Source organism: Podarcis muralis, chromosome 5 (genome assembly GCF_964188315.1).
Source record: "Podarcis muralis chromosome 5, rPodMur119.hap1.1, whole genome shotgun sequence".
In the NCBI taxonomy this organism is placed as follows: domain Eukaryota; kingdom Metazoa; phylum Chordata; class Lepidosauria; order Squamata; family Lacertidae; genus Podarcis; species Podarcis muralis.
Genome location: NC_135659.1, coordinates 45130422 through 45155754, shown reverse-complemented (window position 1 = coordinate 45155754; position 25333 = coordinate 45130422). Strand labels below are relative to the sequence as shown.

General features: G+C 41.1%; 2 protein-coding genes across 6 annotated transcripts; one reads left to right on the top strand and one right to left on the bottom strand.

Moving 5' to 3' along the window:
- Nucleotides 1-239: 239 nt before the first annotated feature.
- Nucleotides 240-10354, bottom strand: TMEM59 (transmembrane protein 59). Of its 2 annotated transcripts, none has more exons than XM_028733403.2 (8): nucleotides 10112-10354; nucleotides 7168-7273; nucleotides 5744-5841; nucleotides 5440-5592; nucleotides 5107-5188; nucleotides 4529-4610; nucleotides 3557-3665; nucleotides 240-2466 (listed from the first exon to the last, which is right to left on the bottom strand). In XM_028733403.2, exons 1-8 carry the CDS (start codon nucleotides 10310-10312, stop codon nucleotides 2314-2316), a joined length of 984 nt encoding a protein of 327 aa, XP_028589236.2. In that variant the 5' UTR covers nucleotides 10313-10354; the 3' UTR covers nucleotides 240-2313. The 2 variants fall into 2 exon arrangements, with proteins under 2 accessions (XP_028589236.2, XP_028589235.2); XM_028733402.2 differs by having other exon boundaries at nucleotides 4529-4613; nucleotides 10112-10353.
- A 763-nt stretch (nucleotides 10355-11117) lies between these two features.
- TCEANC2 (transcription elongation factor A N-terminal and central domain containing 2) lies at nucleotides 11118-24783 on the top strand. Of its 4 annotated transcripts, none has more exons than XM_028733409.2 (5): nucleotides 11118-11439; nucleotides 12129-12259; nucleotides 14185-14326; nucleotides 14897-15090; nucleotides 21616-24783. In XM_028733409.2, exons 1-5 carry the CDS (start codon nucleotides 11370-11372, stop codon nucleotides 21802-21804), a joined length of 726 nt encoding a protein of 241 aa, XP_028589242.2. In that variant the 5' UTR covers nucleotides 11118-11369; the 3' UTR covers nucleotides 21805-24783. The 4 variants fall into 4 exon arrangements, with proteins under 4 accessions (XP_028589242.2, XP_028589241.2, XP_028589245.2 ...); XM_028733408.2 differs by having other exon boundaries at nucleotides 11120-11439; nucleotides 12149-12259; XM_028733412.2 differs by lacking the exon at nucleotides 11118-11439 and adding an exon at nucleotides 11457-11475 and having other exon boundaries at nucleotides 12149-12259.
- The last annotated feature ends 550 nt before the right edge of the window (nucleotides 24784-25333 follow it).

Below are 25333 nucleotides of genomic sequence, written 5' to 3'. Positions count from 1 at the left end.
CTGATCTCCAAAGCTAGAGCAGAACAGTTCAGTTCTGTGAAATGAAGTATGAAACAAGATCAATGTTTTATATTTAATGGACAAGTATTTTTCAACTGGCTGATCTGAATCACTGGAAGAGAGCTTTCAGTGTTGCTTTTCAGACCAACCACAACTGAAGTTTGGTAGACTGACACGGTTGCTAACAGGGGACCACTAACTTCTCCTCCTAAAAATAGTAGTAAATTAAGTAGCACTAGTTCTTTTAGCCATTGATTTATTGTAGACCTTTAAACAGATTTCAGCTCAAGTTGTCACAGTGAGAGAAGAATCCAGTAACATCATAGCAATATGGAATCCTTAGTTCAACAATACTGAACCTTCAAAGTAAGGGTACTACATTTCAGTCCATTTAACCTTTACTGTATATAGTCTGGATTATTTTGCAAAGGCATCTCCTAAAACAAGAATCCAAATGAAAAACAAATGTATAAGTTAAAGCAAATGTAGTTGAAAGAATTGGTGCATAATACAACAGTATTTTAGCCCAGCAAGTGAAAAATCAAGACAACTGACATTGCAGAAGTTATCGTACAACACAAACAGCAACTAAGCTGCAAAAGTTGCTTGAAAGTAACTATTTCACAGATTGATAAAGGAGTGTCCATGATTTCTCGCTTTAAGAAATAGGGCAAGTTTTAAACTTCAGAATTTGTATTGACTAGATGAAACCACAGTGATATAACTTGCTTAATGATTGCCTTGCAAGTTATTCTATTAGGCTCCCATTGATCAACTTTTAGACAGAAAACCTCATTTTCTACCACCACTGTATTAGAGAATCATCACCTTTATAATTATGCAGAGATGCTGTCAATAGTGATATTTATAGAGAATCGCATACCAATTTTACTGTAGAGTTTACAATAGTTGCCTCTTCTGTTGTTCGTCATTTGAAGCATGGACGCTTCAGTAAACCGAATAAAGATGCTTATTATTTTTCAGAACATTTTTACCAATTAGCAAGGGTTAAATAAAATTTAAAACATTAAAGATTTTTAGAGCACTTGGAAAAAAAAATACTGAAATAAAATTCCCAATTCAACACATTTTGAATTATATTAAGAATAAATTAGAACTTGCAAACTCCCCTGGAAAGTACTGATTTATAAAACTGTATTAGACATTTGTTTGGTCACAAGCCTCAACGTAACGATTTATTCTTATTCATTAAGTAGATTTTTTAAAGCTGGCCATGTCCCAGATAGGGTTAAGTGTAAACTGTGTCTGGGTTTATGCATAGTGGGAAACCATGATTATCTATTCCAAGAATGAGTTCCAACATCCTTGGGCTTGTGAGTATCTTCCCTGCTTTGTGCCCCAGAGGAAGAAATTGAAAACTTTTTATTTCAATTTTGAACTAACAGATCCTAACAACAGCTCTGTATAGCGAACACAAGCCAGGATCAAACCATGGTTTCAGATCTTTGCTGGCAACTGCATAAGAGGGAAGTGTGGCTAGTTTAAAATTGAAAGTAGCATTCATCAATTTCAACTGGTGTGTGAAGGAGTGTGAGAGTCAAGAGACTTCTTGTGAACAAGTCAATGTCAAATATACCAATGTCCAATATACATAGAAATTTTTGTCTGCCACCAATGTTGCCTGTTTTTTAGGGAAAGGTTGTTGTTGTTTAAATTAGCCATTTCTCTGAGCCGACAAGTGTAGCAAATGAAAGCCAGGGAAGCTTATTTGTTTTAGGATACAGAAGTGACACCATAATAGATTCCTCTATACATTAAAGTTTTATTTCTGACCCACAGTACTTCAGTGCCAGAAACTGGCACAAAGGTCAACAAAAATGTACTCTTATTGTGGAAAATGAGCCATTTGAAGCAATAATGATTTCTAAGCAATTCTACATGTTAGTTTCATTTATCCACAGCTGAGAAGACAACTTAAAAGGCATCTTTGACCACAAAAAATTCCTTACACTATTAGAAACAAGATTCCAAATATGCACTCTGATACCAACAGATGTTCATAATTTGAAAATACCACAACCTTAATGTATAGACAATACTTATGATTTTTGGTAAGGAAAAAAAAAAAAAAGATGCAAATAAATGTAAATTCTCTACAAACCCCATTTGCTCAACACAATTTCCTTTACTGTTGGAAAATGAGATTGAATTCCATGACAATAGAACAGTAATCAATTATGTAACTTTATTTGAATCTGAATTTTGACTACCCCTGCAAAAGCCTCTTCATTGGAAAAAGTCACCAAAGTTAACAGAAGTCTTAGAATAAGATAATGAATTCATTTTTTAAATCTATATTGCTGACTGAGTCAAGTTAACTTTCGTAGGTAGAGGTCCAGCTTCTTCTTCATCAGCCTTGCATTTAACCACAATGAGAGCAGAAGTTGGGTATCGATTCAGTTTTTGTTCATTCATGTATTCCAAATCCCCATAGATACTCAGCTTCTAAAATAACAACAACAACAACAACAAAATGATATTAGATGGAAATCATTTCACACTAAGTTTTATTCCAGTACATCTTGGTGCATAGATATCATGACTAAAATCTTATGCACACTTACTGGAGAATAACTCCTACTGAAGTCAGTGGGACTTACATTCAAGTAAAGATGCTTAGGATTATACTGTTAAACAGGACCATGCACGTTTAGTTCACTCTCTAGAAACACAGGGTTGGGTGGGGGGTAAGGGTGAGGAGTAGAAGATATTAAACAAGTCTTTATGAGTGAAATTATCAAGGCTTTGAGACACTGGCACAGAAAAGGCACAATTAAATTGTGCATCAGTAGGAAGTAGCAATGGAAGACTTCAAATTTTTATAAAGATTTTGGACATTACATCTGAAACATAATTAGCCCTTTAGCTGAGCACCACTTTTTAAAATGGCTGCATATGGCTCCACAAAACTACTCGATGATAGATCTTGATCTAATCCTGCATAGCATTTTGTATGTTACATAATATATGAATGGCTATCAATATGACTTCTACAATGGTATTTTATTTAGATTAACATTTTCAGGCGTATTTGCTACCAGAAATGCCTCCCCCTTTTTTTGCATTCTGGCCTAACTGTACTATAACTTTTATGAACTGAAATGGCTTCAGTACTGCAACCTCACAGAAATGCCCACCAAATCTAGAGAATGTCATCTTGCTAAGCAAAAATCACGTGCATGCTTTGCTTCTGCTGGGAGATGTCAAAACTCATCCCATGAAACCACCCTTGTTATCTTTTGTTTCCCTGAAAAAGCTAGCATGAACTGTCACTACCAGTTTAAATATTCCATACTGTATTTGCCCCAGTGATCGCATCAGCTGATTAAGTTGGCAATTTCATTGGAGGTTAGCTACTAGCAGGTGAGACCTCTTACAATATATAATCAATATATATGTTCACAATCCTGTTTCATTAACAAGAGAATCATTAGATATTCTCTTCTGCACAAAAGGGCTCTAATCAAACCCAAAGCATTCTGATATCACAGAATATAATGTGGTAGGATGCTGGAAAGATTAGGACTTAAGTTACCTCAGATGGAACATATTGCTCCACAGCAGTAGTAACAGTTGCACAACATATCCAGAGCAACACCAGTACAGAAAGGACAAGTGTGGTTGTCAGTATCCAGCCAGAATTTCTGGAATATAAGAAAACAGATCAGCCATAAAGACAAGCTTGAGGTATATTGAAAATTGTATCCCCCCTAAATATTGTTTCTACACACACACAATCCAAAATAGGCAGACTTAGATGCCATCACAGTCAACTACTGTACCTTAATCTGGTCCCAGAAAATAAGCAAAAGCTACTGTCTTTGAGCTTTCAGGATCTAATATGAGGTTATTGTTCTCCATTACCATTTACCTTCAGTGAAAATGATCACATGATCATGTCTCAGCTTAATAAGCCGAGATATGTACAGACAGTATGCCTGTGAAATACAGTGATTTCCTTTCATGGTGTGCCTGAATGAAATACAGAAATCTTTTTCAATTAACCAGTTTTCAATTTCATCTGAACCAGGAACTACGGTTACTAGGTTCAGAAGAACTTAAGACCTTTCAAAGTTGGTTTAAAATCCAAAGCTGTTAACAATCACTGCCACAAGCCTAAAAGCACAACTACTTTAGCACCTTTCATACTCAAACTGACCCTCAATATTATGTGAGCCAACAGCTTTGCTCAGAACTTTGTTTTACTTATAAATAGACCTAACATAGTAATATTAAAGAATGGTCTGAGTTTGGAAACAATGTTCAATGCAAGCAGCATGACAGCAATGTTTGTAGTAAAAGTTGTGCCACTATGGGCATTTCCTGTTTTTAGAGAGCATTCAATTAGATACAGCATAAATGGTCAGAATGTTAATTTTAAGAAAATGTTTTGTGAAAATATTTCACGTGATTGTTTTGGTAGTTGAACTACGTGTGATATACAGCATTAGGGAATGAAACATGTCTCTCCCTTAAGCAATTACTTCATATGCTAAAATGTACATACATTGAAACACATTTGAAGAAGTTATCACTTTCATCTTCGTCGAAGAATCCCTTGTGTGTCTGTGGACCTCCTGGCTGCAGATCTACTGAAAATCATAGTACATTTTTGTTTAATTTTATCACAGAATCCAAGACACATATGCTCAAGTGTCCAATCTCTCTGTACGCTATGAATGTCTACCCAACCTTTTTTCCTTCCAGTAAATCCTCCTGCTAGACACAGCAAGCTCTTTAAATAAATGTTAAGACTGAGCAGTGCCCTTTTTTTTAACTGGAAGGAAGTCCTAGGAAAAAGCGAAAAGCTAAAAAATATCTTGTGGGTTTGTTTCTTACATTTGCAATACGCAGCGTCTTGCTGAACCAGAGCCAATGAAGCAACTGTTTCAGTTGCCATGTTTAAACATCAGACAAAGATTGTGTCATCAAGCAAATTCCAAACAGTAAGCATCTTAAAAAATAAGCTACTGGTTTCCACAGTTATCTAATCATGGATACAAATTACTGGTTAGACACTGACAGTACATCCTTACTGTTTGGCAAACCATATTATATTCCTTGAAGTTCCCTAGAACAACTTACAAGATGCTTTGCGAAATGATGGTTCTTTTAAATCCTGTGTTTCCTGACCAGGACTTTCAATGAACTGAACTTCTGGCTTTGACTGAAATAATAACAAAACCTTCAAATTAGTGAAACAAACCTAACATATTTACCTACATAATGACACAAACTGTAATTTAAATAGACACATTATATTTTTACCATTTTTAAGCAGAGCAAACTCAATAAAACAAAACACTCCCAGACATTCAACATGGAGTTATTTGATTTAAAACAGAATAACAAAAAACACCCTCCCTTAGTTCCCTTGAACTCTTATGTCAGAACAGGTAAGAACAGGTTAGCAAGTACCTGGAATATTACTATTTTGCCATCATCAGCTTGAAGGTAGAAAGTCCATGAGGAGGTGATGAAGCTATGGGCTGTTTCCATCATATCACTCCAGAATGATCTCACAAGTGTAAGGGGGAATAGAAGATGCATTCTTGGCATTAAGGACATGAGCTGCAAATAAATGGTGATTCACATATTAATATAAAAGCAACAATTTCAAACATGTCACAGAGCCTCTCTCCACAATTTACTTTTAAAATAGTTGAAGAATGGGAATACAAGCAGTGAAAATGTATTCACTCACTTTAATATAAATACTTACATGGTCTCGTCTCAGTTCAGCATATGGTAATTGATTCTGGCATCCAAGACGGCAGGCATATTGTTCGTCAGACTGAGAGGTATATGCCTCAGAACATGCTGTAAAAGACACATTCTTTCAGTTTAAATGGTCACACCTTCCACATAAGCAGCTAAAGCACACTTGAATATTAGGGTGCAACACCACACATATTGCTACTAATGTTGGACTTCCCTTCCTGACGCTCATCTTTCCAATCAAATTATGTCAGTGGTGAGATAAGAGAGAGGCAAAACTGAACTACACTTCAGCATTCAGGATCTGTAAAAACACCCACACACCCTCCCCAAGTGACAGAAATACCAAAGAGGGGCAGGGTAAAACCAGAATACCCACTCACTTTCAGTATGCCCCCTGAGCTATATGCTTAGCTTTCAGTTTTGCCAACTCTGTCAGGATGCAACTTCTAAAAGGCTCCAGTTCCAACATTTTAGATAGGAGACAGGCAAAATAATAGCATCGCAAAGTGAAAATAACAATTGTATACAGAGAAACTGCAGAGGGAAAACAAACTCTTCCCAGAACTGTATACTCAGCAAGCCAATTAGGGCTGCAATGCTATGTGCGCTTACTTGAAGTGAGCACTACTCAAGTCAATGGATCTACTTCCAATCAAAGCTTACAAGATTATTATTCATGCATGTTTACATTTAAAGTCCAATTCAGCACGGAAACATAACTTTCTCTTCCATGACAGGCTCAATCTATCTCATACGGTAGAAGCAAGACCCAAATAGCTTTGTGACTGAGAGATTCCCATCCCAGCTGTAAGCAACTTTGCGACTGAAAACTTCTTAATTACACTTTATTTCATCTCAGAAACGCCCCTTTGTTTCAGAAAAATTCTCTTTCAAAGGAGAAGCTACAATTACAAAAATCTTAAGGCATCAACACTATTATTATATTTTATATCACAACATTCTCTTACGTTGCAAACTTTTGTTTATTTTAGTTTCTCATGTTATTTTTAAGCTTGCAATGACATATTTTATGATAACAAAATGTGACAAGGTGCATGCTTTAAGGCTTAATATTTTGTTATAGATTTCCCTGATGACAGGGTATCTGTGGCTGACACATGTTGACGTTAAGCCAAATTTTCTTTTTTGACTTTGTAATAAATCAGATTTCATGCCCTTATGTGGACACTTATTTTGTGGCATGATTTTGGAAGCTTCCTCCTTGCTGAACTCTCTTGATGTTAATCAATTAACATCAAGGTGTTAATTCTTCTCCTAGGGAGATATCCAACTAAGTCACACTTCGGGTAGACTGACTGAAATAAAGTTACTGGTCAATATAGTTCAATAAGCCTACTCTGAGTGGGAAGAAAAGTGGTGACCACCCATATATTACAAGCTGAAAAAGTGGCTAGCTTATCTTACCAGAGTCACATTCCAACTTGGTCCGATTCAAATCAATCCCATCATCCACAAACTGACAAATGGAGAAGAGTCTGCAGCCCCTTTGACATGCATAGAGCTCTTCTTCCTGGTAATGAAAACCTAAGAGGTCAGTATCACTCTTTTATAATCGTCCTACTCTAACCCTACTCATACCACAAAGACATACACAATGTGCTGCACAATTTAACTTCAAAAATCTTTTGCTTTTATTATTTCACAGAGCTACAAGAGTGAGCCAAGATTTTTCACTGAGACTTCAGCAGATTACAGAGGTTAGTAAAAGTAGGCTTTAATAAAAGTCTTGTATCTGAGCCTTGAAACACCTTATACAAATATGAAACCAAGATGTTGAATATAATATTATTATTTAGTTTACTTTGGAACAAGCTGCACAAATATAAACTATCTTGAGTGGGTGGACCAGATCCAGGTGCCCTTGATGGAAATTTATTTTCTAGATCCATTTCAATCAGGGTTTAGGCTCTGTTTTGGCACAGAAACTGCTTTGATTGCCCTGTATGAGGACCTCTGTTGGGAGAGAGACAGAGGAAATAGGTCCTGGTTAATTCTCCTCAACCTCTCAGCAGTTTTTGATACCACTGACCATGATATCCTTCTGGAGTGGCTGTCCCGAGTTAGGGATGGGTGGCACTGCTTTTGACCAAACTGTATTTGATGTATCCTTTCTCCGCAGTCTAGGGACGCGGGTGGTGCTGTGGTCTAAACCACAGAGCCTAGGGTTTGCCGATCAGAAGGTTGGCAGTTCGAATCCCCACGATGGGGTGAGCTCCCATTGTTCGGTCCCAGCTCCTGCCCACCTAGCAGTTCAAAAGCACATCAAGTGCAAGTAGATAAATAGGTACCGCTCTGGCGGGAAGGTAAACGGTGTTTCCGTGCGCTGCTCTGGTTCGCCAGAAGTGGTTTAGTCATGCTGGCCACATGACCCGGAAGCTGTTTGCAGACAAATGCCGGCTCCCTCGGCCTATAGAGTGAGATAAGCGCGTAACTGGACCTAACGGTCAGGGGTTCCTTTACCTTTCTCCCCAGTCAACATATGGACCCCTTCTCCTATAAGCTAGATATTTATCTATTATGAATATTTCAGGCTTAATCAGGATCCTGAAAGCAGGTGTAACACACATGCTACAAAATGGTAATTCTTATGCGGTTCAACAATCAAATGACAATGTATTGTGTAACTATGTATTTCCTGTGTAGTAACAGTGCCATAGGTATCTATCAAGGAAAGTAACAGTGTCAATGTCTTAAAGCAGTATTGATTACACTGATGGGTGCAATGGTGAACAAACAATGGCATGGAAGACATAGAGTAGCTAACAATAATATGGATGTGAAAGGAGGAATTTTGGCAGAGATATGAAGGAGCATGTTTGCCGAGAAGCCCTAGTCTGATGTGTCATTATGTTAACAGCTTGACATAATCATCATGACAGGTAAAGACCTAACATTGAGGAGAAACCTATTATCTTGTACGGTAAGAAGCAGGTAGCTACAAGAAGCTACACAAATACTGGGCTGGGTGGGTGAAATTAAATAATAATTTTCTCAGCTCCATGTGTGCACTGGGAAGAAGAGAGTTAGGAAAGATATCAGGACAGATACTGAACAAACACTCTTAGTGAATTTACAGTAGTATAAAAGTCAGCAAAGTGTCACTATTTTGGTTCTAGATGTGGAACTGGGGGAGTTATATAGGCTGGAAAGTGGGCTATAATGACAACTATATTTTTGTAATAAAAATGTAGAGATGTAGATGATATAGACACAATACATTTTACTTTGCAGTTTGCTAAAAAATAAGAGTGCAATCCCATGCATGCCTATTGAAAAGCAGATTCCATTGAATTAGCTGGAGTTTAATCTCAGGTAATGCACCTAAAATTGCAGCCTTAGTATTTCATGGGGAAACATAGAAAAGTTTCCGTTTCCATATGTCAATCAATCTGAAAATCATTAGCCCAACCATTATTTGGCCTTCAGACCAGCTGACAAAAGTGCTTGCATAGAAACCAGAATCTGAAGGCAGTTCCAGATACCTTTTTTTAGCAGTTTTCCTTTTCCTTAAAGTTGACAGCCTTTTGCAGATATGCTGTAGCTGTGCAGGTGACAGCTGAGACCTATGCTAGCATTTTGTGAGTCTCTTCGGGCCACTTCTATGAGGAATGCAGCTAACAGGTAACAACAATAAATCATGCCACTTTGCATTTTGGTACACGTGAAGGATTTATTTTTGCACACTTCCTTTGTGTACTAGCCAGCCCAACAAGCTGAGGAGAGGAAAGTGGAGGAGAGCTGATCGCACAGAACTTGGCGGACAGCAACTGTAGAGAGACTCCCACTTGCACCCAGCCAAGCTGCGAGGCCCCACCTCAGGCAGTCAAAGACTACCAGGTGAGAAATCCATCCACGGGTCCGTGCTCTCATAGCCACTTGGCGGTTGCAACCCCAGGAAGGGCATCGCAGCACTGGCAAAACCAGTCAGGCCCCATCCACCGGCCAAAGGAGGAGCAGCCGCAGCCGCAGGGAGTGTGGCTTCCTTCCCATTCCCTCTCCTTGCCAGGAAGAATATGCAGCCCCGGCTGCCAGTTGCCCCGAGGGCTGCACAGCGAAAGGAGAACAAGCCACGGTCACATCCCTACACTGAGGGTGGTGGTGGGGAGATCTTAAATATAAGCAGCGATGCCACAGGGGCTGCCCCTTCTGGGGTCAGATTCTAATTTTTTTATTTAAGAAACCAGGAGCTCCCGGGGCTTAAATGCAGGTGGCAGGATGAAAAAGGGGAAATGTAGAGAAGGTCCCACTAACTGGCTGCTATCGTGACGTGGTTCTTGGGGGTGGCGGAATCTTTCAGTAGGGAAGGTGGGGCGCCCCCCACCCCACCCGCCCGCCCGCCGCTTGTTACCTTGGGGTAAGTATGGAGCGGGTAGGTGCTCTGGCACGTCCGCTGGCAAGGGGCGGTGTTCCCCAGCGCCGGCTCGAAAGACTCGGAGAGGGACTCCGGAACGGGCTCTAATTCGGGCCGGGCCGCCTCGTCGCCCACGGCGAGCAGCAGCAGGAGAAGAAGAGACCCCAGCCCCAAACGGCTCGGCCGCAGCGCCGCCATCTTGAATCGCCAACCCCCAGCCAGACGGTTGTTTATTTTTGTTAACCGCCCCTTTCGCGCTTCCGGTTTCCGGCACCCGCCCAACAGCTCTGCGGACTTAAATGGGTTAGACTGGACGGAGGAAGCGGACTTCCGGGTTTCTTTGTGCGGTTCACACCCCCTTCCTGGGCAGAAGGGAGAGCTGCCCGTATAAAAGAAGCGGGTTGCGGGGATACACTCGGTTTTTAGTACTACATTATTTGTTCCGCGGTGTATTCACTGGAGAAAGCAACCAAGAGAGGATGCCGTACTATTTGCAACTTAGTTTCATATGAAGAATTCGATAATTTGGGGTGTTAAAAATAATGATAAAAAGATTTTAAAACTTGGAAAGCATAAGGTTTCTGCGTGAACGTTCAAGGGAGCGAGGCTTCTCAATGCAGCTGAGCGCGCTGGATTTTGGCTCGGAGATCGGCTCTGAGGAGGCAACTGAACTGAGGCCGACATTGCTTCCTGCAATATGAGGGCTTGATTGATGGTGGTGGTGGGGCGTTAAACACAAATCCACACCCGTCTTGGTCCTTCCTGCCTCTGGTTTGGAGGTAATAAAATCAAATTGGAATTGATGATTGGAATTGGTGTCTTGGAATTGATGATTTTAGAGCAATTTTAGGACACTTTCCACGCGACAGAAGCTTAACGTTAGAAACAGTATGAACATGATCGCTGTCCAACCACAACTACGCTAAAAATCCTAGATTCCCCCAGTTTCCTGTGAAGGGCGCTCTCTCTTTCTCTCTCCCTTGGGGGGGGGGAGTTCTAAGGAACCATGCAGCTTCCATCTCCGTGATGGGTGTTGTGCTACTTAAACTGCAATCCCAGCTCTACTTACATGGGAGTAAGCCCCACTAAATTCAACAGGACGTACTTCTGAGTAGCCATCACCCTTAAAAAACAATAGGCTGCCTCCATGAATGACTTAGTGGCGCGTGATTGGAAGAGGAGACATCGTGAGAGCTAAGACAGAGCGCGGCGCAAGACCTGCCGGGAAATGTAGTTCGGGGAGGCTGGAGGCGGGATGGGAGCTGCAATACCGGAAGCTAATAGGCAGCCGGGAAGCATTTTGGGCGAGTGCTGCTCCTTCCCAGGTGAGTCCACCGCAAGTTCACCACCATTCCTTCGACGTAAGAGGCTTGCCCTGAGCTCAGGCGCTTCAGACCGTGGTCTCTCCCCCCATCCTTCTCGGACATAATGTTTCTCAGGGTTTCACAGCATTGCCTGCCTTTTAACTCGCTTTGATCATCAAGCCTGCATTGTGAATGTTCTTCGTCCTTTCTCTATTGTCTGGTCGGCTTGCAATATAGGAAGGAATAGTAGCTAACCGATCGCCCTCTTACCCTGGGTGCTAATAGGAGGCCCTCTCAAATCTATAGTTGAGGAACAACGTCCAAAACAGAGGGCATGACTCCAAACAGTCCCATCTTTGAAGGATATTAACCCCTGGTCTCCATCAAACCATTGCTGCTTCTGAGAGGTTTGAGTACTTGTGGTCTGATACCCAATTTTCTTCTCTGTCTTCTGTTGTTACACATTATTAACTCAGATTCTGTGGTTTTATTCCAAGCTGCCAGTTAGAGTATGAAAGTCTCTTTCCTCCCCCACTCCTTTCCTGCTATCACCATTTTCTTCATATTAATGGGCACTGTGATGTGTTCGTTATAGCTGCAAGTTCTGTATCAACCCCAGATGTTCTACTGAAGAAGATAATTGTACAGTGCGTGTGCACACATGCACACACCCAGCCTTTGAAACAGAATTGTCTTTTTGCTCCATTCAGTGACTTCTGTCTCTTTAAAGGACTGTGTTATGGATAAGTTTGTTATACGAAAACCCAGAACTGAAGGACACCCTAAGGAGAAAGATCCCGGAGAAAAGATTTACAAGCAAGCTACTATAGAATCTCTGAAGGTAAGATATTGGATATGCCCAAATTATTCTAATTTCATTAAATGTCTACTGTAATATGTTATGGCTGTCCTTTTGTTTCAGATAGATTGACAGTGTTTCTGAGCGTACAAATAGGGAAGGCGAAACTTAGTCAAGCAGAGGAGGAGGGTTATTGGTTTCTTTTTGTTTTATTTTGTATTTTGTGTTCTCCTTTCATTTCTTGATGTTGTGAACCACCTTGTGATCTTCAGATGAAGGGCAGTATATGAAATAAAAAAGTACTAGCAAAGCAGAAGTTATTTTGAGAGATAGGTAGGGACAAAATCCTATAGGGCAATATGTACTTGGGTCTGGGTGGGTGTGGTTAGTCCCTTCACAGTCGTTGGAACAAAATCATTAATTAACATGTTGCACAGTGAACTATTAAGGTTCCCTAGTAGTCAGAAACACATTTTTTTATAGTATGGGTTGGATCCAGAGAAATGTGGGCAGAAGTGGTTGGGTGCAAGATGACTTCCCTGCCCTTTCTTCCCCCTTTCCCTTTAGCCTTATACGCCTTAACCACATGCAGCAGGGTCCACCACCACCACCACCTTCAGGAGAGGCTTGAGGGTGCTGTGGGGATGGATCTGACACTGTGCATGCAGTTTACAAACCGTTCCTGCTAGAGAGGTCCTAATGCGGTAGTCAAAAGCTTCAGTGAAACTGCTTTGATGATGCACTTTACTTTGATGAGCTGGACTACAGCATCTATCATCTTTAAAGCCTTTAAAGCCCTATACGGCCTAGGACCCTCGTACCTACGGGACCGTCTCTCCTGGTATGCCCCACAGAGAAACCTACGATCTGTAAATAAAAACATCCTTAAGGTCCCAGGCCTCAGAGAGGTTAGGCTGGCCTCAACTAGAGCCAGGGCCTTCTCGGCTGCGGCTCCAATCTGGTGGAATGCTCTGTCACAAGAGACTAGGGCCCTGCGGGACCTGACATCTTTCCGCAGGGCCTGCAAGACAGAGTTGTTCCACCAGGCCTTTGGTCAGGGCGCAGCCTGACTCCCTCCTCTGGCAACCTGCACAGTATTTTGGTTGCCATCAATTTGATTTTAATTAATTTTTATAATGAAATATTTTAGAATGTGTGATTATTCAACTATTTGGTTATTTGATTGTTGTTAGCCGCCCTGAGCCCAGCTTCGGCTGGGGAGAGCGGGATATAAATAAAATTTTATTATTATTATTATTATTATTATTATTATTATTATTATTATCTTTTGATTATTGGCCATGCTGTCTGGGGCTGATGGGAGTTAAGGGTCCAGCAGGTGCTAGAGGGCCACAGGTTCCCCTCTCCTGGTAGAAGGAGTGGGTCCAAAGTGGTGAAGAAACTGCAAGAAGTCCATGTAAAGACTGACAATAAAAAGCGCTGCATCAGTGAATTAAAAAGTTCGCTTACAGTGGACCAAGTCAGGAGGGGGGCGTTATATTTGCTTGAGGGGTTTGGCCTACTGAGATTTGGAATGAAGAATTTGTATGATGGGCTGTGGCTTGAAAAAAATATTTGGTAAGTGCAGGGATGACCTTACATTGGGATGAGATGAAAAATAAGAGCTGGTAGTTGACAATACAATGAGGTGTTTTCATGTTTGGTTTTGTTTTAAAAAACCCTGCTTAAAACACTCACTTCAGAATAGTAAGTGGATTGAAGATGGCAGTCTAATGAGTTTATTTTGCTTTCTAGATTTCTCTCATTTGCTTCACATCAGGGACTTACTGTGAAACAAGTATTCGTCTGTTTGGATTACCTAGGTTTCCTGCACTTAGTCTACCTGTCATATTTAATAATTCATAAGTCAATAGCAATCATATTAGCTGACACAGAATACAGTACATTTATCTGAAATAAGTTATGTGTGCCTCTTTCTGTCTCCTAATGATGATTGTTCTTTGCAGAGAGTTGTGGTTATAGAAGATATAAAAAGATGGAAATCTATGCTAGAGCTTTCAGTTCAGTCTAAGGAGAATCTAATTGAAGCCTTAATGGAATTAAAGAAGAAAATACCCTCCAAAGAAGTTTTACTTTCAACAAAAATAGGTAACATTCTTTTTTTAAGTTTCCATTGGAAATATGTATGTGGTTCATTTGAATAAACTGAGACCTATCAGTTGTGCTCATTTTAAAAATGCTTGGCATGTTGAATATATATATATATAAATAATGTGAGCTTAAACCTGACTGGCATTTTAAATGTCCATGTTAAAGACCTTTCCCCACTCTTTGCCCTCACTGATCTTATGTTAGCTGTCTTAGTTGGTCATTATACCTCTAGCAATAACCAAAGTTACCAAGGCAGCTTTAAATATATTTAAATACAATGAATTAGTCAAGAACTCTTATAGAGAAGTGAAGATGTATACAGATGTTCCAGCTGTCATAACTGCTGTGCTAAATCTCTGGGCTTATAGCAGGCTTTGGTGGAAATAACACTGGCCTGGAAACTGCTGGCAAAGCAGCCAAATGTCATTCCATCTCATGGCAAGTCTTTTTCACCCATGTTACTGATTCCAGGTCCTTCCAAGCTTGCCCTCAGTTTATAGAAGCTTCATTCATACTAGTATGTATTAATGTGTGCTAAGACTTTGTGTTGCTTTCATCTTCTGCAAGGTCATACAGTGAACAAGATGCGCAAGCATTCAGATCAGGATGTGGCCGCTCTTGCCAAAGAAGTGTATACTGAGTGGCGAACATTCATCAAAGACCATTCAAATAGACCCTCAATAGAAGTGAGGAGTAATCCCAGGACAGAGAAGCTTAGGCAGAATGCACGGAAGCTACTGGCTGAAGCTCTAGAGCTGGAGGTACTGTGTCTTTTATTACTTATTTTCTGAAAATGGCTTTGAATGAGAAGCATTTTTATTTACAAAGTTGGGGTGGTTCTGTTACGGATTTAGGACAGATGCCAGGAATTCAAAATGGAAAAGTGCTGATCTTAGTGACGAGAGGCATAAGGTTTAAATTCTAGTTGAACTTTATAGTGGATATGAGTCTGTATTTATAATTTGCATGTTGTACACATAACAACAAACAATGATTTGCAACTTTTTAAAAAATAAGGGGAATAATAATAATAATAATAATAATAATAATAATAATAATAATAATAATTTTTTATTTATACCCCGCCCATCTGGCTGAGTTTCCCCAGCCACTCTGGGCGGCTCCCAATCAGTGTTAAAAACAGTACAGCGTTACATATTAAAAACTTCCCGGTACAGGGCTGCCTTAAGATGTCTTCTGAATATCAGGTAATTATTTATCTCTTTGACATCTGATGGGAGGGCGTTCCACAGGGCGGGCGCCACTACTGAGAAGGCCCTCTGTCTGGTTCCCTGTAGCCTCACTTCTCGCAATGAGGGAACCGCCAGAAGGCCCTCGGTGCTGGATCTCAGTGTCCGGGCTGAATGATGGGGGTGGAGACGCTCCTTCAGGTATACAGGACCGAGGCCGTTTAGGGCTTTAAAGGTCAGCACCAACACTTTGAATCGTGCTCGGAAACGTACTGGGAGCCAATGCAGGTCTCTCAGAACCGGTGTTATATGGTCCCGGCGGCCACTCCCAGTCACCAGTCTAGCTGCCGCATTCTGGATTAATTGCAGTTTCCGGGTCACCTTCAAAGGTAGCCCCACGTAGAGCGCGTTGCAGTAGTCCAAGCGTGAGATAACTAGAGCATGCACCACTCTGGCGAGACAGTTCGCGGGCAGGTAGGGTCTTAGCCTGCGTACCAGGTGGAGCTGGTAGACAGCTGCCCTGGACACAGAGTTAACCTGCGCCTCCATGGACAGCTGTGAGTCCAAAATGACTCCCAGGCTGCGCACCTGGTCCTTTAGGGGCACTTGGGCAAAAAAAATGAGAGGCACAAATACAAGATGGGTGACACCTGGCTTGAGAGCAGTACATGTGAAAAGGATCTAGGAGTCTTGGTTGACCACAAACTTGACATGAGCCAACAGTGTGACGCGGCAGCTAAAAAAGCCAATGCAATTCTGGGCCTCATCAATAGGAGTATAGCATCTAGATCAAGGGAAGTAATAGTGCCACTGTATTCTGCTCTGGTCAGACCTCACCTGGAGTACTGTGTCCAGTTCTGGGCACCACAGTTTAAGAAGGACACTGACAAACTGGAACGTGTCCAGAGGAGGGCAACCAAAATGGTCAAAGGCCTGGAAATGATGCCTTATGAGGAACGGCTAAGGGAGCTGGGCATGTTTAGCCTGGAGAAGAGGAGGTTAAGGGGTGATATGATAGCCATGTTCAAATATATAAAAGGATGTCACATAGAGGAGGGAGAAAGGCTGTTTTCTGCTGCTCCAGAGAAGCGGACACGGAGCAATGGATCCAAACTACAAGAAAGAAGATTCCACCTAAACATTAGGAAGAACTTCCTGACAGTAAGAGCTGTTCGACAGTGGAATTTGCTGCCAAGGAGTGTGGTGGAGTCTCCTTCTTTGGAGGTCTTTAAGCAGAGGCTTGACAACCATATGTCAGGAGTGCTCTGATGGTGTTTCCTGCTTGGCAGGGGGTTGGACTCGATGGCCCTTGTGGTCTCTTCCAACTCTATGATTCTATGATTCTATGATTCTATGATTCTATGATTCTATGATTCTATGATTCTATGATTCTACAGTTACCCCTTGCCTATAGTGATTTAACTATTATTTATGTAACATTATGTTATTTTATTTACACCTTGCCTCTTCCTCCCAAAGGAGCCCAAGTTGCAACAACAAAACAAAACAAAACAAAAAATGTTCTGAAACAGTTAAAACATAATCTCATCCAGTGATTTCAGGGTTGTCAGGAACAGTGTCCTTCAGTCATCAAATGGCTGGGTATTAAAGGCAGGCAGCCTGCTGAAATATGGGGAGACGTTATTATTCTCTCCATGAGTCTAGGCAGCAGATTTCTTGCTCTTCTCAGAGAATCCTGGTGATGGAAAGCACTCCAAAGGTCATCTAGTCCAACCCCTTGCAGATGCAGGAAATCTGCTGCATAGAATCATGTAGAATGTCATGTTCCAGCAAGACTATCTGATTTTTTAAAAAGGTTTTAAGCCCTATACGTAAGTGTGTTCACTTATATGTTTTCCCCCTGAATTTTTTTAAGTTTCAAAGCTGCGCCAGAGATTGTGTGTGCTGATTAGCATCATAGGCGATATCTAGTGAGCACTATCTATAGCTGGCTTTTTCTCAACGAAACTGAGACACCCTCAATTTACAGAGCAGGATCTTTCTTCCTAGAACTAAAAACTAATGTAGATTTATATTGAATGCAATGGGTGTGTTTCCAACCCATCCCCAGTGCTCTAAAAATGTTCCATCTGTCTTCACCTCTTCAATCAGCAGGGAAGGAAGAAAGCAATAGTTAAATAAATAAATAAATAATTTAAAAAAGGTTTTTGCAGCATTGTGAGAAATTACATGGAAATTCATCTTTTGGTGTTGTAGAATGAGAAAACCTTTCTGTCTCTCCCTAGTTGTTACCTGCCTAACTGCAGAAGGTATGGGGTGGAACTAGGAAATCTTAATATGATTATATAAACATAATATACTACTATAATCTTACTATGATTATAAAGTTGAGCAGAGTCATGTGTTAGAAGACCATGGACTCTACATGACCCTGGACTCTAACTGATGGGTAGGAGGAGTAGAAAAAAACATTTGCTTTTGCATAGCCAGCATGTACATATCATCCTAATAATTCAAAGAAAGGAAAGCATGGCAATGGATTGTTAATCTCAATGGACGATACCGCATGGTATTAGCACAGCAGCAGAACTGGCTTTCCCTTCTCCTCCTCCTCCCCCCCCCCTTTCAGTTCCCATGGATTGGCACTCTGGAGCAAATTTTGGGGGTCCTCAATGAGCTGCATGGTGGGGGGAAGCGAAGTCCCATAGTGTGAGCAAAAGCCTGCTTGTGCAACACTGGAGATCACACATTTTAATGCACTAAATCTGTGCTAAAGCCCTTTGGATGCTCTGTATTTCAGGCAAACTTTATATCCGTAATTAAGTGTTTGTAAATCAAAGTTTATTGTGAGAACCTACAGAGAGGGTCAATAGTGTACAAAGTGGTGGTAAATATCAGATCCCTGTGGTATTCTTAAGTAATGAACACAACAAGAATTCTCTCTAAGCCTTAATGATCAGTTTGCCTGCTATATTAAACTCCATAATAATTATCCTTTTAATGTATTCATTAATTATCCTTTAAATGGCACGTCAAGGCCCTCAGGAATTGCCGTGCAAAATTTAGAAGCAGTGTTTACAGTCCTTGTCAACTCTGGTCAGAAAATCATGCACCGTTTCTGCTAAGGAGCTAATGTTGGGTCCTGAAGCTGGAGCGCTCAGCTTCAACTCTGCCATGTATGTAACTCTTCAGATACATGCTTGATGTTGCTGATCTGGAGCAGTCAGTAGCCAGAAGCCAGTTTTAATTGGGATTGTGTCCTGGCTCATTACTATTCATATATGTGCTTCTCCGCTTTTGCCAAAAGGCTGGGTCTGTATGTTCAGGGCTCTTTTATTTCCACCTAGTGCAAACATATATATTGGGTACCAAGAGCCTTTTGCCTGCCAGATGTTGCTGAACTAAATTTCACACCAGCTCTAGCAAGCATGGCCAAGGATGATGGGAGTTGTAGTTCATCAACATCTGGAGAGCCAGAGCTTCCCCGCACCTGACTGATATGCTGCCTCTACCTTCTTTTTCCATCCGTTACTCTTGTTGCATCTGGCTGGTCACTGCTGTCACTCTCCTTCACCTTGTATTTGTGCAGATGTTAAGATAGCTGCTGAATGAGAATCCTTTTTAACCAATGCAAAGCAAGATTAGGAGGGGAAAAACAACAACCTAGCAACCCCTCGGTGCCATAGCAAGCAGACAGTTGAAATAATAACGACCTCTACTATCTCCCTACTACTCTTAGTGACTGCCTACATCTGCCTAATTGTGAAACAAATTGTCTTTATAGCATCCATCTGCTAACCAATTGTTTCAGTTTTAATCATTATTATATAATATTTTTTTATTTTTAATTGAGTGTGGGTCACTCTGAAATTCATTTGCTGCTGAAGGGCTGGTAAATTGCCTTTTGCTGCAATGTATAAATGGGAAAACTAGGTGTGCAAGATAGCATCTTGACTGTTCTTCATGGGAAATGCTTATCTAATACAGTGGTACCTCGGGTTAAGTACGTAATTCATTCCGGAGGTCCGTTCTTAACCTGAAGCTGTTCTTAACCTGAAGCACCACTTTAGCTAATGGGGCCTCCTGCTGCCGCCGGAGCCCGATTTCTGTTCTTATCCTGAAGCTAAGTTTTTAACCTGAAGCACTATTTCTGGGTTAGCAGAGTGTGTAACCTGAAGCTTATGTAACCTGAAGCGTATGTAACCCGAGGTACCACTGTATAAGATTCATATATAATGCAAACTATTTGCAGTCTTTTCCAGTTACAAATTGGGTGAATTCCAGTCTTTAATGCCATAAACATCTAATTTTGACACCACAGTGTTGGGGAATAATATACTTGCTGAACTTGCTTCTGCCTACTAGCAAGTTGGCTGTTGGGCAAAGGGAACGTGACATCCCTACTCATGCTGAGAACTTCAAAGGCCAGGGTGGTAATAGTTTAAAACACAGAGTATCTTCTTCTGTTGAACCCCTTCTGGCCATCCCCCATCAGTGTTGGATTAAATCATTATGATCCCTGGCAAAGCATAAGATCATTCTTTTAATTTATTAAATAAATAAATAATAAAACAATGGAGCCTGTCCAGTCTTTAATTGCTGGGGTGTAGGAGCGGGGCAGGATTCCAGTAAGTAGGAGCTGCCACATTAAAGGCCTGATTCCTATATAGTAAGGGGACAGGCCTTCTCCTGAAGGACATAATGATCAGTAGAATATATAAAGGGTTGAGACTATTGTATCCTGATCCCAAGCTGTATAGGACTTTGTACACTAGAACCAGCACCTCACACTTAGCCCGGAAGCTAATTGGCAGCCGATGCCATTCTTTTCTAATTGGAACCCAAGGGCTAGTAAATGTAGTTATTAGACTTTTAGACCGCTTTTCAGGCTAAAATGCTTCTCAAAGCAGTTTAGAACTGTATGCAATGCAAATCCAAAAATAAAATCATTAAGCACTTAAATATCCAGTACGATGCAATGTACACTAGCCAACATACAGTAAAACAAAAATGGCCTACAGAGGCCATGTTTTTAAAAGTAAGTTTTTAAGGCCAATTTAAAGTTAACAAGCGATGGGGCTAGCCTTATCTCACGTGGAATCTAATTGCAAGAACGGGGAAGCCACCGCTGAGAAGGTCCTGTTCTGTGTATTCACCAGTATAATCAAAACTCCCTGTCCTACTATTTGAATCTTCCCCACAAGAGCCATTGTTACTAACACAAAGAAGTGCCATATGCATTTTCATGAACCACCAGAGGTGAGCTGTGAGCAAAATATGAGAGGCAAGAGTTAGAATTAGAAGCTATTCAAAATAATTGGAGCAGTGAGCTTTGGACAGTGTGTTTTAGATCCACAACCCTGCAAAGATCAGTAATCTTATGGATGAGGAGGAGGGTCAGTGATTTCAGCAGAGTACTAAAATTTAGATATAAGATTCAGCAAAGAGTGGGGAGTGGTTATGCCACAGCAGAGGTGAAAATAAGCCTGAAGATAGTAACAATTGAACATTCTGGATTCTCCCCAAATACAGAATTCCTCGGCACTAATGGCCAAAAGAGAAATAAACCCTTTCTTGGTAGGCAATAGTTGCTTTTCATTTATTTCTATATAATTTATTTAGATGTCTCAGCTGTGCCAAATTACATAGCTTGGCACATGTTGAAGCAATAACTTCATAATTAACATTTAGCAAATCCCTTTCTGTTTTCTTAATTACACCTCCTTACACTTGCTCACAGAGTCTGCATTTCCCTTTACAGCCCTGCCAGTCGGCCCTGCCAAGTATTTAGAACATCCAGGTTTTGGTTTTGGAGTTGAGTTTGAAATGCTATCAAAAGTGTCTTGTATCACTGAATGTTATCGGAGGCAGTATTACCCTGTTAGTAATTGCACTTGAACCTGATACCCCAGGTTGGCTGCAGATTAGTTTCCTGTTGGGCTGGCAAAGAAAGCGACTGACCACACTGCCTTGTTCTTTAATTGCTGGAGTGAAATTAAATTGCTCTTCCTGTTTTACTTGTGATGTGAAGTGGATTTCCTTGAATTTGAGCTGATTAAGAAACCAGCCTCCAATTTCAAACAGTTAGTCTCCTTATTAAATGTAAGGATCTCATTTCTTACTTTCTGTTTTCAGATTGGTCACCCGCTGGCGGAAAATATTGAGCGAGAAGCTTTTCATCTCTCATCCCGTCTCATTAGCGCGCCCTACCGCAGGACTGTGCGAGCCCTCGTATTCGCTTTAAAGCACAAGCCTGAGACGCGGACACAAGTGCAAAGTGGTGTGCTGTCACCTAGCGTGCTTGTGCAAAGCTACAAAAAGTGACTCAAAGGCCTTTTGCAGAAGGGGTGCAGCAGTGGGGATAGGCATAACTGTATTATGAAATAATGGAGGGAATCACTTCTGTTTCTTTGAATATTAGTGAATACATTAACCACATAATTGTTCAGTACTATCAAAGAGTGTTTCAGGACATCCCTTCAATGTCAAGTTCTCATTTGATGCAAAGGGCGGTTTGCAGTTCAGAGAGTTAAGAGGAACGGGAAAGGAAATTACTCTACTTTACCTTTAAGCAGCCTGGAAGGTAATTTCAGCTGGTAAGAGACCAGGTCTTTGTGGTATTCTCTTCCCAAGAGTGTATGGCACAAACCTTTGTGGGCTTCATCACAGGGACTGGCTAGTATGCTTAAAAGAAACCCTGGTGACCAGATGTAGTTAGTTTGTAAGCTGAAGCTTGTGCCGCCTGCCATCCTCCAGCATCAAATCACCTCTTTTGCACATTTGCTCTACCAGTATCTGCTCAGCCTTCATATCTATGTACCTCGAAGCAGGGGTAAGGAACCTGTGGCCCTTCCATCAGCCCCAGCCAGCATTTTCAGTAATGGGGTCGTAGCCAGATAACATCTAGGTGGGGGGGGGGCACAGGATCTCTACCCTGCTCTGAAGAATTGCATTCTGCAGTGGCTTTTAAGAACTGTGAATTTACATTGAGAAGGAAATAACATTTGATGCACTTGGCCAACAAGACCAGCAAGAGCCCGTGGTGGCATAGGTTACGTTTTACATCAATAGTGCCATGGGATTATGATACCTAATTGGTCTGAAAGGGCAAGTAGACCTTTTTCTGTGCACTGTTATGGGTGGGTACGGTTCCGCTGTATAATGTACACTGAGGTTCTAGGGGTCCATATGCAAAAAATAGCATGAAATCAGAACAATCCGAGGAGCAGCCTCTGCCATCCAAGATTTCTCTGCAGCCTACCAGAGGCTTTGTGCAACATTCCCAGGACCCTGTAAGCAAGGTGCAGAGCTTGAAAAGCTGTTTCTGCAAAGGAAAAGCCTTTGGATGGCCCTGCAAAACCTTACAAGGGCTTCCAGATCCCAGTAAGTGAGAGTCCCTTTCTATTCATATATGCATAATAAACTGCCTAAAGCTGTGATTGCGTAAGGAAAATAAGTGTAAATTGCAGGTACTGCGTAAATACCAATGCTTTCAAACCATCTACCTAAATATGTCCTGAACCTTCCTACTTCCTTTTCCAGTACTTTACCTTGCCCTAAAATGTTACTACCTCATCCTCACCGGCTGGTTTTTTGTTTTTTGTTTTCTTAACCAATGACAACTCCCCTGCCTCACCTTCAGACTGATACAAACAAGAATGTTGTGAGTTACTGAACTATAATTTTCTAGGGGGAGAAATGGTGTTTTCAAAAGATGTTGGGTGAAATTCAGCATTGCACAAGATGGCATAATCTTAGTCTCCATCCACCTACAAAAAATCTGTTCTGGAGAATCTGTGGAGATGGTGCTGTAGGAGATAAGAGTCCAGTTGCAGAAGTCCTTTACACTCATGCATGAGCTGTGTTGGACTGCTTTCCCCCACAAAAATTAAAACAATAATCCAGATCGACTGCATGTATTTGAAAGGTTTTAACACAGTTCAAAAGAGCTTCATCTTGGTACAGTGGTGCCCCGCAAGACGAATGCCTCGCAAGACGAAAAACCCGCAAGACGAAAGGGTTTTTCGTTGCGGAGGCGCTTCGCAAGACGAATTTCCCTATGGGCTTGCTTCGCAAGACGAAAACGTCTTGCGAGTCTCGCCACCCCCCCGCTTTCCCCCCCTTTTTCAAAGCCGCTAAGCCGTTAATAGCCTTTTAACAGCTTAGCCGCTAAGCCCACTAAGCCGCTAATAGCGCTAAATCGCTAATAGCGCTAATCCACTTAGCCGCTAATGGAGTTGCTTCGCAAGACGAAAAAACCACTAGACGAAAAGAATCGCGGAACGGATTCTTTTCGTCTTGCGAGGCACCACTGTATTAAGTCTCCTACAATAAGAACAAATAGCAGATAAGCTCTGAACGTTGTCGTGGAGAACAGAGGAGTCAATGACACAAGACACACTGAAAGAAAGTGGGGGGCTAGAAAACCAAAGTATATCATCAGACGGTAAGTGGGAATTAAGTCTTTTAAGTGTATATTTACATTCAGAGTGTGTTTATACAAGTTACTCTGTGAACGATTTTGCTTTAAAGCAGAGCAAGATAGTATGAAAACAATTAGGACAAAGCGCAGAGGGAGTTCTGCTAGCACTTCTCATTTAGATTCCTTCTGTCAAAAGCTGTCCCAGGAAGACTTGATGTCCGTAGATGCCTGGCTAAGGGGGAGGTGGGAGTTAAATTCAGCACAAGTTGTTTTCCTAAGCACACATATGGACTAGTTGGAAGAAAGATGTGAGCACGTTGCAGTAAAACCAATATGTAAACATGAAATAAGGCATTTTAAAAATACCAGGTGTGTAGAGCCTTTGGCCCTCCAGATGTTGCTGAAGTACAACTCCCATTATCCCTGGCTATTGGCCATGCTAGGTAGAGATTATGGGAGTTGTGTAGTCCAGCAACATCAGGAGGGCCTAAGGTTCCCTACACTAGTTTTATGCATACCATTTCTATGCCTGTTCCTCGGTTGGTGATTTTCAGTCTACAAAACCGCAGTATATTTAAGATAAGACAAAACTGCCCCTGTTAAGATGAGAGTTGGAACAAATATTACAGCTAAATAAAAACCACCTGAAAATAGTTTTACAATATAACCCCAATTTGGAGTATGTTGGAAAGAACAGCCTGGTTATAATAAAAGTTAAGAAGAAGGATGTTTTCAGCATTCTTCCTGGCTAGAATATAACCAGACAATGACTCTTCAGGAAATATTGTTATATTTTGGAAGGGTAAAAATAGATACAATGTCTAAATTCAGGTTGTGATACAAAAAGCAATATAACCCAGAATGTAGGGCACCATATCTAACCCCCCCCATAAATAGTTTGTGTCCTTAACAGATAGAAGAACACAGTTTTGAAATGTACATATTGGAACAAGGTCATTTGAAATCAATGTGAACAAAGTGTTAAGTGGCTTTTCTGGTGCTTCCTTGCTCCGTTGCAAAATAAAGGCATTTTCACTATGACACTAAAAAACTGTTTGCTTTTCCCACACCTGTAATGTGGGTGTAAAGTCTGCATTGGCTGACATGCACATCTGATTTCAAAATAAGACTCTTCCACTTTCTATTCACAATAATGATACAAAGGCCCATGATGCAGTTCTGGCCCTGCATTCTGCAAAACTGATCTTATCCTAGGAACCGTATATAAGTTGCTCTTGAGTTCTCTGGCAAGAAGGACGGAGTGCAAACATAAGCAGTAAGAATAAATAAATAACATGCCCAGGTACCCACACATAACATACAAGAAGCTAAAAGATAGTGTTTGACATGGGCTGGTTCTTAAAATCACATTTTCGAAAAGCAAACATGAGAGAGAGAATTCCACTATAACACTGCTTTATAGCCATTCAC

Bases quoted from the DNA above. Each gene is read 5' to 3' on its own strand.
- TMEM59 (XM_028733402.2), bottom strand. From the start codon at position 10,312: ATGGCGGCGCTGCGGCCGAGCCGTTTGGGGCTGGGGTCTCTTCTTCTC. The intron at 5,593-5,743 runs GTAAGTATTTAT...ATTTATTTGCAG, and splicing joins CTGAACTGAGACGAGACCAT to CTCATGTCCTTAATGCCAAG. The intron at 2,467-3,556 runs GTAACTTAAGTC...TTGTTATTTTAG, and splicing joins AGCAATATGTTCCATCTGAG to AAGCTGAGTATCTATGGGGA.
- TCEANC2 (XM_028733409.2), top strand. From the start codon at position 11,370: ATGGGAGCTGCAATACCGGAAGCTAATAGGCAGCCGGGAAGCATTTTG. The intron at 12,260-14,184 runs GTAAGATATTGG...TGTTCTTTGCAG, and splicing joins CTACTATAGAATCTCTGAAG to AGAGTTGTGGTTATAGAAGA. The intron at 14,327-14,896 runs GTAACATTCTTT...ATCTTCTGCAAG, and splicing joins TTTACTTTCAACAAAAATAG to GTCATACAGTGAACAAGATG.